The sequence below is a fragment of the Bombyx mori genome, chromosome 12 (assembly GCF_030269925.1).
Source record: "Bombyx mori chromosome 12, ASM3026992v2".
Taxonomy (NCBI): Eukaryota; Metazoa; Arthropoda; class Insecta; order Lepidoptera; family Bombycidae; genus Bombyx; species Bombyx mori.
In genome coordinates, this window is record NC_085118.1 from 15,476,364 (window position 1) to 15,488,895 (window position 12,532).

General features: G+C 38.1%; 1 protein-coding gene and 1 non-coding gene across 3 annotated transcripts in view; one reads left to right on the forward strand and one right to left on the reverse strand.

Annotated features, from left to right (window-relative positions):
* Positions 1-12,532, reverse strand: part of LOC101743724 (CUGBP Elav-like family member 4) — a 798,506-nt gene that overhangs the window by 13,791 nt on the left and 772,183 nt on the right. For both annotated transcript variants that reach the window (XM_062671586.1, XM_062671587.1), the window contains 4 exons: positions 3,644-3,802; positions 3,148-3,262; positions 2,589-2,759; positions 1,338-1,427 (listed from right to left, as the gene is read on the reverse strand). In XM_062671586.1, coding sequence (XP_062527570.1) covers positions 1,338-1,427; positions 2,589-2,759; positions 3,148-3,262; positions 3,644-3,802 — 535 coding nt within the window. The remainder of the gene's footprint in view (positions 1-1,337; positions 1,428-2,588; positions 2,760-3,147; positions 3,263-3,643; positions 3,803-12,532) is intronic.
* Positions 4,781-4,891, forward strand: Mir3427 (microRNA mir-3427). The gene has a single exon (NR_107706.1). It is a non-coding gene; the product is annotated as a microRNA mir-3427 (primary transcript).

Here is a 12,532-nt window from a genome sequence, read left to right on the forward strand (position 1 = left end):
CAATAGAATGAAGAAATGACGAATGTTTAAAGACAAAAAAAATATAAAAAAAATTGCTGATATAAACCGACGAACCAACGGCTAATCCGATCGTAAGTGGTTACCGTGTGCCCCAACAAATTCTGAGGACTGTTACTAAACCTCGTTTGAAGAAGGACATGTCATAGCACTCAGAGAGCACCGTGGAGGGAGAAGCTTTAGAATAAACCTTATATGAAAAATAATGGTGATGCGGACTGTTGATGAATGCGGCTCCAAAACTCTTATCGAGATTCAATAAAAACATAAACTAAAACATAATTTGCCAGAGATGGTTTAAAACGAAAAAAATAATAATAATAAAACAGATAGATTGCAACACGTACGTAGTACATTTATTACGCTCTCATTTATAATATTTTCTTATTATTAAAAGTGATTCATCAAAAATATTTACGGATACAAAAAGGAGAATTTTAGTTATGTGGCTCGAAGGTGATATTTATTTGTCTTTTCTTATAAAGATCATACGATCATTGAAGAAGCCCACGTGGTTGGTTTACAGAGTAAGCATGCATTCCGGCTTGAAGAGCAGGACACTTTTGGTAGAGAAAAAAAATGATTTGATAGGCAGCGATGTCCGTTTGTAGTTTGAACATTCCACTATTCGGATAGCATTGACATATGTACGCTCTATTGGATTGGAGCACACTAAGTAAAAATTAGTAAAAAATGGTAAATAACATCGAATCGGTTATCAAATTTTTTGTATATATTTTTTTTTTTATAATTCAAGTAGGAAGCTATGCTTATTTAGTAAATCGGTACATCCTGATGAAATAAGTGCTAAGCACTATATTCATTTGTTTGGGTTGTCCGTGAATACTGTGAAGTAAACAAACGTGAGGTTAAGATAGCAATAGCATTTTTAATTACGCGTTCGATTCACGAAAACTAAAGAAAATATGATTGGTTTGCTTTGTTTTATTTATATAGTCGTATGCTCTTACGGGGCGAGCCTCTCTTGTTTTATTTACTGGTTGCACAAAAGAGTGGACTTGATTCAATCAGTGTAATCTATACTAATATATAAATCTACAGTGGTTTTTACGGATGTTCCGTTATAACTACTGAGCCGTGCATCCGATTGACTTGAAACTTGGTATCCATGTAGAAAATACATGTACTTACTGGATAGGCTAATATTTATATGAGTGTTGGACCCCCTAATAATAATGACAATAAATAATAATGTTAATTTTAAATACCCAGCGAGGCGGGCGAGTACGGCTAGTTTTCTTATAAATGAGAGCGTGTCGCGGTAAGCGGTAGGACAATGAAGTTTCTTCGTTACTCACCTACGCCAGGGAAGGGCTGCATTCCCCCTCCGTACGCGTGCTGCAGGGCTGCGGCCTCGCCGTTGGGTAGACCTTGAGTTACCTGCACGGCTGCAAGACATATGACACGGGTGAAAATATATGAGCACATACAGGACGCAGTCCCACGAGATGGTCGGACCAAATACGATCTTCTCTTAACATCAACTTCTACAATGCCCTTCATGAAATTAGGATCCCAAATCAAATGGAGGGAAATCGTATGGGAGAAACTGATGCAACGGGGGAGTCACGACCCTCAGTAATGAGGAAAACGATGTGAGGAGGAGGACATGAATATAATGGATGCTTAAATGTGATTTAAGGCTCTTGTAGACTCAATTGTCTTTAATTATTTGTGCCAAAGCTACCAGACTCTTAATCGAAAACAGAAGATACCTTTCTGAACTAAGGGGTTAGTCGTCGAATGACAAGTAAATTTATTCATATAAATGGTTTGTGAATGATTTAGATGAATGCCTCAAGATCGCCTAGATATACTGTAGATTGATTGTTATGGACATGATATGACTTTTGGAGACTACAGCGTGGTCTTCCATGGTTTATTACTCGGTAGGTCGACGGTTCAAATCTCGAGATTAGGTTCTATGATCATTTATTTTGGCAATGTAATAAGTCCCTTATAATGATGGAGGATGAAGATCTTCTCATCTAAATTGAAGATTCATATGAGAAAGTTACTACCTTTTCATCCGTGTCCATTATTTTAGTGGGTGGTTTGAAGATTACTAACCTTCGACACATTGACAACACAGCACTTCTTCAGAGAAAGAATTGGCTGAATTTTTGTTTAGATTACAAAATGAGAACAGTTTGATTGATCTCGGCATCCTTCTGCTTGCATCGCGTTTCTGAGGGTCGTGACTTTTACGGAGCATTTTTGTTCGGACTATGTTCGTCAATGTATGTTCCTCAATTCTTTCCTGTCTTCTGTGCAGTGGATAGCGATATTGATGCTGGAGTCCAATGCTGTCTTAATTTGATTGGACTAGCACATGGGACTACGCAGAATCAACCACTTGAGTCCTTAGTGAATTATATGTAAAAACATGATTCTAAACCATCTGTTTCCAACGAGCTTTAAGTTATTCTCACACAGCTACGTGTAGCTGGTATGCAACGCTATAGATCATCATAGCCTATAAAATGATTCAAGTTTTTGGCGTGTATCTTCTACTCTGTGGTATCGATACATCCCTTTACTCTACTTACGTCCGGTGAATGTTTGGTGAATGCCATTAGTGTAGACCGCTTCTTGGGGCTGTGGTTGTCCATTGGGAGTCTGAGCAGCCATGTTGAAGCCCGGCATAGTAGGAGACGGCAGAGATGGTAGAGCACCATTGAGAGGCTGACCGGTGCCTATCGCCAGACCAGAAAAGTTATCTGGAATGAGAAAATCCATATCTTATTGATACTGTGCCGGTAAATCTGGTTTGACCAGGCTTAGTAAGATATCAAGTGTAGTATAAATGCTCATCGTAAACGGTCATTCTAGCCTTCATTCATATAAGGTGAATAGATTTTATTATTGTGATGGAAATTAGCAAGACACTTAAGTTTAAGGACTTTGCCATATGGTGTATAATAAGGTGAATGCTAAAATTTTGCGATAATTTAGCATTTACAAAACTATATATCGACTATAACGTCGCACGTGAGTTGTTTCAATTGCATTTATTCTTCGTGAAGCTTGATGATAAAGCGATAATTCTAGTGACGGCATTGGTGAGCGAATTGTGAAGTGATCTTGTTGACAAACGAGAATACACACCGGATGTTGGCGGTACAACAGAGTTAGTCATTCCGTTGAGGGCGTGTGATGCGATCGCAGACATAGGGTTGATGTAGCCTTGAGCCGTCGCGGCCACCATCAGCGCTGCTTGTTGCTGAAACATTATTTTCAATCGTTAGTGAAGCGTCAAGCTAAAATTTTACAAATATCTAGAGGGGCTAACTCACTTTAAAATCTTTATTACAAAATAATTAAGAATGTGTTATGTTTGATATTTTTGAGATTTAGTTGTTATACTGGAGTTATAGTGATTTAAAAAAAGAGTTACAACTTAATTAGTAATATGTGTTACCAATTTTAAGTATAGCGGCTCAGGCAGTACTTTATCAGCCTTTGAATTATAACGGTGTGTGTTTAAATTTAGATTCCCATTGCAGTTTTAAAGTTACAATAGATCTATTCTTGTATTCGGGATTGTTGTTTTTGTAGCAAGACTTCTTTTTACCTTAGGTTTGGTTTGGTTAAGTGTACGTACCTGTTCAGTGATGACTTGTGCGTAAGTGTTGTATGTCCCGAACTGGTTGAAGACGAACGGATTCAAGAGGCCCATGTTGCCTGCCATCTGTTGCATACGTCGGAGCTGTCGTTCCTTCTCGGTGTCCGCGAACTTCACTACCAGACTTGAAGATGCACCCTGTAATGGAAGACCCGATTTTAAAATCTAATCTTACATTGTTTTGAAGAATGATTTTGTCCTAGATACACTGAGAGACGTTGAGACCTCACAATAAGAGGAATAAGAGGAAATGGAGCTGTTTACGCTCCAAATATGGCATATAATTTATAGTTAGCGGCTTGGCTCTGCCCCTGGCATTGCTGAAGTCCATGGGCGACGGTAACCACCATCAGGTGGGCCGTATGCTCGTTTGCCTACAAGGGCAATAAAAAAAAACTTTTTTTTTATTATATGCCTAATAAGGCTGCGGGGTGCGAAAAGAGGACTCTTCTTTCTTTGCATCAACCTATCAGGATAAGGATCTCGCTTGGATCCCGACTCCAAAGTGTCCAATTCCTGTCGTATGTTGGCTTAGAAGCCGGCAACGGTATTCCAAGAAAACGACGTATAAGCTGCTATACACACATCTTGTGAGCGAACAAGCGTGCAGCGGATGACCGTATTCCGTGAACCAAAAACAACTGTAGTCTAATGATATGTTTCTTAGTCATTCTTAAGTTTATAATGTTCCCCAAGTACAAAAGACCATTTTACAAAAATTTTTGGTCTTTAGAGTTTTATGAAATATTGGCTTCAGTAAGATAATGTTTAAAAACAAACAAACTAAGTATTTGCAAATCTGCGAAACCAACAACTATTAAATATTTCAGACAAAACGTTCAGCCCTTTAAATCTGCTTAAAAATTCAATAAACGCCTCGTTCCATTACAGAGTGAATAGTTGAGGAGGCTCCCCCGACAATAACATTCACGAACTAAAGCTGAGAGCGTAATACAGAGCCAGCTAAACGTTCGCATTCATTATGTATTTGTACTGGCGCCGGCAAAAATGTACCGCCGGTTCGGCTGGGTTGCTACATGTAAAATTTATTTGTTTCGTTTAATTTTGTTATACGTTTTATTCTGGGTATAACTTAAATATATTGTAGTTATTTCTAGTATCGGTTTACCAGTTTAGGGTGTAGCTGGTGATAAGTGATTTTTAAATCATCAATTGTATCACGAAATAAAAGTCTTCATTATAAACGCTTTTGCGGTAGAAATTGCCACGATAATGACAATTATCCGTGCGGGCTAACTATACTTCCAAATACTAGTATTTGATTAATAACTCAAATTTCCGTGAGCCCTGTTATAAGCTACTCGGTCCCACAACTATACGTTGTAACATTATGCAAAGGATGCACTTTTGGAGATTTTGAAATTGCGATTGTTCTGACTACTTTTTCTTTTTTTGGACTGTTCTATCTACTACTTTCGGATAAACAGAAGAAAAATAGTTGTACATTTTAAATAGAGTAGATATACATTGGTATGACAACGATAAAATAATGCCGAGCGAATAAGAGGGTTTAGGGCGGATTCGACCAAACTTAAATTTAAACTCGAGTAACTATACGAGGAATAACCTATTCCATGATTTTAATCTCGAGTAAATTCATAGTCGTTTTTCCACGTATACTTGCGCTAGGAATAACAATACGCGAATAGCAGAGTGAATGGTGAACAAAAATAAAATCCGGCAAATAAATGTTGTTGTTAAACGGCATAGTGTAAGAGCATACATATCGTCAACTCGATTTTGCCGTATTTTAGTGTGAAAAAGTAGCTGTTGTGTAAGATATCCAGCTGTCAAACGTATTATTTTTATTTCTTGTTTGTTTGAGGGAATTGTCAAGTTTTGTCGTGTGGTTTTATCTTTTTTCGTTTAAACGTTGCATTCAGACTATTAATAATCATTTAGTGCATTGCGTTGACTTGAAATTAAAACAGAATAAATATTTATGAAATGACAGAAATCAGATGTTGGACTGACAGACGCCATTACTTTATTCTAGGAATAGCTCCGTTATTCCGTGCGAAACGGCGGTATAGTAACAATTCCCGAATAGGCCCACTATTCTTAGAATTGTAGTTGGTAAAACGTAAAATTGATTTACTCTCGATTAACTGACGAGTTATTCTAAGAATAAGATTTACTCTTGTTTGGTCGAATCGACCCTTAGGATCAGAACTAGAAAATATATCATTAAAATTATAAAAGTGACTAGTTTTTGCATATCGAGGGCTTTATCAAACATGTCCTGTGGACTATTTCGGTGCGCTATTTTGTGTAGTAGATAGTAAACTACGATCTCCACTTTGCTTTTCCTTTTGTAAGTTTTGTATTTCTTACAGTATGTCTTTACGATTCATATTGTTTACAATCTTCGGACTGGGCAGTATTTGGTTTTTGGTCGGGTCGTAAAACGATTTTAGATTATATGCAGTTTTAGGGATTTTTTTTGTTGGAAATCTCATGGGAAAATAGATTTTACAAATTGCAACACTGTGTTCGCAGTAGGCCTGCCGGGGCCGGCAACAGGTTGCAGTCCCGTTGTTGCAACAAGTTATTTGGGCTCGTTTCCAAAAATGCAGAGGTCGAGATCTCCGCCAACTTTGGCATGCCGAGCTGCCTCGTACTTCGCCTAATAGCTTTGGACGAGTAGAGTGCGAACACGGAATATTCTTGTTAATAGCTTTCGAAAAGTGTTATTAATAGATTCATTAGTTAGGGATTTTTAACACCTTTTTCTAAATAATACTGTAGAGAAGTGGCCACTGCCAATGGAGGACCAACCATCAACAATAGAAGTCCAATCTAGAGTTTAACTGAAGTGGTAGTAATGATAAGGTAATGGTCTAATTACGTTGGGTTGATGGATACGTTATCTTCTTTTCTGTTAAGTAACTTGAACAGATGAGGTCAAAGATCTCACTTGATGTAAAATGGCCACCGTGCATACCGGTGCGTAACGTGTCGTGAATCATCATCATTCATCATTATCCTGCCCTTCTCCCAGTCACCTGGGGTCGGCGCAACATGTTTGCTCCTTCCATACTCTTCTATCATATACCATTTCTTCGCTCACTCCCCTCCTACCCATATCGTCTTTCACACAATCCGTCCATTTCTTCTTCTTAGGTCTATCTCTTCCTCTAAATCTTTCCACATTCATAGTTAACACTCTATGAAGTGTGAATATGGTTCTCATTTTAAGATCTCTTACTAACTGTAGGGTAGGGGATCAGCCCTTGGTGGACAAAACTTCTTCAAACAATGTACAGATTTTATCTCTCGAGGTCTTTGTACATTCATACTTTCAGTACTATTACTGGAAGGTGGTCACCGTCGAGACATGTAAATTAAATAAAATCATCTTCGTATTTTTCCTTCTAAATTGGAGTTTACCTTTTTTTTATAATCTAATATTATTCGTTCTGTGTGCATGTCCTAGTCATTTGTTTCAAACTATTTATGTACTGTTTATGCACCAATGTATTTTAATAGATTTATCCTTTGTACGGGTCTTTACATTTCTGTTCGATTATAATTTTTAATAATTTTGATCATCATCACTCAATCACGAGTGCATTTGGATCGTTTCATACTTGTCACTGGAAAAAAGACCAGAGACCAATTATGACTCGTCTTGATAATTGTACATGGATGGATGTGTTATCTTCTCATCACCGATTGATGTTAAATATTTATCACTGGTGGTAGGACCTCTTGGGAGCCCGCACGGGTAGGTACCACCACCCCGCCTATTTCCGCCGTGAAGCAGTAATGCGTTTCGGTTCGAAGGGTGGGGTAGCCGTTGTAACTATACTGAGACCTTAGAACTTATATCTCAAGGTGGGTGGCGCATTTACGTTGTAGATGTCTATGGGCTCCAGTAACCACTTAACACCAGGTGGGCCGTGAGCTCGTCCATGCATCTAAGCAGTAAAAAAAAACATATATAAAAAAAAAAGGTTTTAGAGCATCTCTCGTCGAAGAATTTACCTCATCACCGATTGATGATAAATATTTGTAATATAAAAAAAAAGTTTTTACAGCATCTCTCGTCGAAGAATTTACAACTTGGCAAAGAGCTATCGTCGCAAACACACTTCTCTAGAAATCGCAGTTACATCTCGAACTCGAATTAAATATTGTAATTTGCCAACAAAAAAATACTTAGCAACAATATCATTAAGGGAACAAGATGATATTACGGGGTGGGGCGTAACTAAGTTATCAAGTCATTAAGTGAAGTGGGAGATTGATGGCGACAGTTACCGACGAATTTCATTAATGAGTACGCGTTTTGAAGTACACTATAATGCATTCATTAATTTCTTATAACTAGTGGTCCTCCGGTAGTCGAAATTCGACTATAATTAATTCAAATCAAATCAAATCAAATCAAAAAAAAAAAAAATTCAACATAAATGAAAGTACATACTTGTTGAACGTCAAAAGAACTACCGCCAATTCACAAGAACTAGCCTCCGTCCTGAGAAGAATTGGCAAGAAACTCAGCGGGCATGTCTTTTTTGTTTTTAAATATGAAATTATTATTTATTTATTTTTTAATATTAGATTATTTTTAAAATATGATTTTTTTATAATGAGTATTATAACGTAAAAATTACTACAATATTGAAATGCCCGGAGCGAGCAACTTGAAATTTGAAATTATAAGTTTGAAAATTAGTATGGTTCTATTGTCAAACACTATTATACTTCTATAATATAATCACAGATTCCGCCAAAACTAAACTATAGATAAATGATATTAAAGACAAACATTATTAATATTATTCTCAATATGACAACAGACTTTAAATAATAACATAAGTTGGACAATAAACGAACGAGTTGTTGATTTCGATGGATTTATAAATAGCCTTGATACATTAGTTAGCTTCGTAGTTTGAGACCTACTACAGTTTCTTTAGCCCTCTCATTAAACAATACCTCTGCACCCACCCATAATCTGTTTCCATAGATCATTTTCGCCATGTATTTGCAGTAGGCAGCGGCTTGGCTCTGCCCCTGGCATTGCTGAAGTCCATGGGCGACGGTAACCACTCACCATCAGGTGGGCCGTATGTTCGTCTGCCTACAAGGGCAATAAAAAAAAATGTATCATTTGAGCTTGGAGTGAAATAATACGACGGTCCATGACATTTTCTGAGAGCTCTGGTTCTTCAAACGCGGTTTGAAAATAATACCTAGCGATGGCCAGCAGCTTGGCTGTATGTTTAGTATTGTCGATGTCCGTGGACGATAGTGATGACCCGTCATTAGGTGAGCTGCAGGCTGGACTCAAAGCTAATCGAAACAAAACATGAAAAATACCTTGTCGTTTTTAATTTAGAGTTAAAATATAAATTATTAGACAGAGCTTTGAAAAATATTTACAATTTTATTATTTACTAGTTGACCCGGCAGAATTTGTAGTGCCTCAATCGATAAATAAAATACCTAAGCTTTTGTATAAAATAAACATAAAACAAACAAAATTAATCCGCCCGACGGGGGACACATCGAGGAAAAACAAAATTGTATTTTTATTTAATTCGGAATATTTTCATATTTATCTACCTTTTAAACCTTCTCTGGACTTTCACAAATAGTTCAAGACCAAAATTAGCCAAATCGGTCCAGCCGTTCTCGAGTTTGTTTGAGTTTTCTTGAGTTTGCGAGACTAACGAACAGCAATTCATTTTTATATAATAATATATAGATAGCTGATAAAAGTGTAAATAACAATCAATTTCATTAAAATGTTTGTAGAATCAATTTTGAAATGTTGCAACAGAACACCTTATTTATCTTTTACGATTTTGATATTCCGAAAAAAATTAACCAAAACAGCAAAATAAATTATGACTTGGTGATATGTTATTCGCACCCCGATAAAACTCTAACGCAGCCCTTAATCCGTAGCGTGAATCTCATATCGCATTTTATTACGCAATCTCTTCACTCCCGCCGTGATGTCCCTTAATTAGGGATGCAAGCTTCACAACATGCAATATTTTTTTCTTTTTCTTATTGCTTAGATGGATAGACGAGCTCACAGCCCACCTGGTGCTAAGTGGTTACTGGAGCCCATAGACATCTAGAACGTAAATGCGCCACCTATCTTGAGATATAAGTTCTAAGGTCTCAGTATAGTTACAACGGCTGCCCCACCCTTCAAACCGAAATGCATTACGGCTTCAGGGCAGAAATACGCAGGGTGGTGGTACCTACCCACGTGGACTCACAAGAGGTCCTACCACCAGTGAATAATAATTCTTAGTTATTGAAAAATAATGTATTAACCAAAATTTTGTCTGTGTGATTTAAGCAACGGGATAGTCGCATTAATCCTGTAGGTCAAAACGACTAATTACTGTGACAGTTGAGGTCAGAGTTCAACTTAATTCGATAAGGCTATGCGTTATGATAATCGCCTTATCGTTGCCGCCGCGGATATTCCCCGACTCCCGCCCACGCAGGAGTCAGTCACCGACGACGCCCTAGACACGTCCTTACGGTTCCATCAGATCCAATAAGCAAGGGGCATTAGACATCAGACTCCTTCAGCTCTGACACTAGGAGCAGGCTTAGCGACTCTGGTATTCGTATTCATCAAACTCGGTAAATAGTTCAACGTGCAACCTAACGAATACGTCTGCCCACTGAGTTTCTGGCCGGATCTACTCAGCGGGTCGCGATTCCGGTCCGGTAGTAGATTTATTCGCGAAGCAACCGCCTTTGATTTGTTAGGTCTACTCTGAAGGCGTTCACGCAGCTGTTAGCAAATCCCTCCCCTCTTGGCTGAGTATTTGCTCGCCCACCTTTTCTGGTAAAACTGGAAAAGCTTTCGGGCCAACAGTAATCCTCCATTCATAAAAAACATGTGTGGCACTCGGGGACGGCCGCGGTAAAGCTATTCCAAAGTATTTTTTATCAACTTATGCAATTATAATTATAAGACAATAATAATTTAATATTAAAATAATAATAAAAGAATACCACGCTTTATTTATAAACATTAACAAAAGCAAAACATTAACTGTCCCCTTCACACTCATATGCTAGACCACGCGAGAGAGAGATGGACAGACTTTTCATGATGCGCATGTAGTGCGACGCTACGCCGCGCACTTATTCACAAACACTATACAAACGTGTAAATGTGTTGAACGCGAGCTACATGGTAGATGGAGTAAGGGTATTAGGTTTTATTTTCGTTACGGAATTTCTTGATTCGGTCGCCGCGCTCACAGCCCGCGATAAAAGCTATGCAATAGCTTAAAAAAACAACTGTATTATGTACATATCATTTGAAACAGAGAGGCTTCATTGCTTCGGGAAAGAAAAGGCCATATGGTACCTTCTAATATAGGCTCAAAATACGCACTCTTATGAGTAATTGCTAAATATACCATAACCGGTCAAATGACTCATTTTGAACTTTTGCAATTAATCTACACTTATTCTACTTTATTTTTTTGGTTTTGTTTTGTCTATTTTGAGTAATACTTATCGTATATCGTTATCTACCCGGTGTAGCAGAAATAGGTACCAGTAAGTGTCGGTATGATTAATTTTAAAACGCAAAATTTCTTTAAGATAGAAATAGGTAAAGCAGCGTCCCTTAGGTTTACACCAATTAATAATTTGCTAATTAAAAATATGTTGGAGTTCTTATTGTACACATGGCAACACACCACTAATGACGTGCACGGGTAGCGTCCATCAACACGCTATACCGATGCTATCCCAACGCCGTACTTTATAATTAACTAGATACATTTTCAGTCGCTAATTGTTGTTCTTGTTCCGAGTTCACTCTCAATAATTATGATTCAAGTTTATGTGTGAGCGTCTAAATGATAAAGCGTTTTACTTAATGGATTCTTAACTTAATTATAAAACAGTGCGATACAAATTTCAGTAATTATCTAGTAACGTATATTTACTGGTGGTTACTTTACTGGTGGTAGGACGTCTTGTGAGTCCGCACAGGTAGGTACCACCACCCTGCCTATTTCTGAGATGAAGGAGTAATGCATTTCGGTTCGAAGAATGGGGCAGTCGTTGTACTGTAAAAACTGAGACCTTAGAACTCATATCTCAAGGTAGGTGGCGGCATTTACGTTGTAGATATCTATGGGCTCTGGTGACCATTTAACATCAGGTGGGCTGTGACCTCGTCCACCCATCTAAGCAATTAAAAAATATATATTTCGTAAAACAGTAGTCGTGTTAGTGAAATAAATTGATTTGTCCCAAAATGAGGCCTTTTAATAAAATATAGTCAAACAAAGCTTTCCCTTTCCATGGGTCTTGATTTATTGCACTGTATTCGTAACCCGAGGCACATTGGTCCGGTCACGGTAATGTAAACAGAATCAGTGTTTATGTACGAGACAGATAGAGATAGAGACGGTAAATAACTGCCTCGGAGACAGAGGGCTTCCTATCAAACTGACAATGTAGCTAGCGCAGGTCGGGAGTTCGAACGGAATTCAAGTCGTCGTGGCCTATTAATTTTTCCTACCTATGCTGATAGCCTTGAGAGGCTATTTCAGCTTCGCCCTAACGTGTAAGTGAGCTCACAGGGCTCAAGCCGGAGTGTTGCTAACACTGGCCCTAGCAAGAGCAGTGCTTCGCAAAATCTACCACCGGATAAGAAACGCGACCCACTGAGAAGATCCGGCGAGAAACTCAGTGGGCTGTGTCTGTCGTGGCCTAAATTATAAGACGTGCAATCGTATGAAGCGATGCGTCTGTACCGGTGTTCGAATCCCGCCAAATGGTACCAATTTTTCTAATGAAATGCGTACTTATAATATGTCCAAGAATGTCTTCCACGATGAA